General features: G+C 62.5%; 1 protein-coding gene across 1 annotated transcript in view; it reads left to right on the forward strand.

Moving 5' to 3' along the window:
• Nucleotides 1-3: 3 nt before the first annotated feature.
• SLC6A9 (solute carrier family 6 (neurotransmitter transporter, glycine), member 9) overlaps nt 4-627 on the forward strand; it is a gene marked incomplete at its 5' end in the record, with an annotated part of 2,741 nt that continues 2,117 nt past the window's right edge. The window contains 2 exons of the mRNA XM_010138166.1: nt 4-137; nt 552-619. Of these exons, the coding sequence (XP_010136468.1) occupies nt 4-137; nt 552-619 (202 nt within the window). The remainder of the gene's footprint in view (nt 138-551; nt 620-627) is intronic.

Consider the following 627-nt stretch of genomic DNA (forward strand, 5'->3'; position numbering starts at 1 on the left):
GCAGGAACTATGTGCTGGACCTGTCCGATGACATTGGGAACCTGGGCAATGTGCGGTTGCCCCTCCTGGGGTGCCTGGGCGTCTCTTGGGTTGTTGTCTTCCTCTGCCTCATCAAGGGCGTCAAGTCCTCTGGGAAGGTACCCATGTGTTCCCCCTGCTCTGGTCCCTGTCCCCCAGCGTGGCCGTGTCCCCTCTGCACATCCAGACATAGCTTCCCCCATATGGGGAGGACGTGGCACCACCCCTCCTGGACACAGCCCCTCCCCTTTTAGGAGTGTCCCCAGCCCTCTGTGCCTGCTCCTCCCACTCCGGGAAAGGCCACATCCCTCGCGACTTGGCCATACCCCTTCTGGGCACAGCTCCTTCCATGTGGCCATGGCCCTGCCTTCCCTGACCGTAGACCCTCCCCTGGACTAGACCCTCTTCTCCTGGTTCACTGCTCCACACTCTGGACCACAACTCCTCCCTGGTCTATAGTCCCTCCCCCGTAGTCCCAACCCTGGCCACACCTCTCGTCCGTGGCCTTGCCCCACTGAGGTGCCACCCCGCAGGTGGTGTACTTCACGGCTACCTTCCCCTACGTGGTGCTCACCATCCTCTTTGTGCGTGGCATCACGCTGGAGGGGG

This window comes from Buceros rhinoceros, unplaced genomic scaffold (genome assembly GCF_000710305.1).
Source record: "Buceros rhinoceros silvestris isolate BGI_N320 unplaced genomic scaffold, ASM71030v1 scaffold20926, whole genome shotgun sequence".
Taxonomy (NCBI): domain Eukaryota; kingdom Metazoa; phylum Chordata; class Aves; order Bucerotiformes; family Bucerotidae; genus Buceros; species Buceros rhinoceros.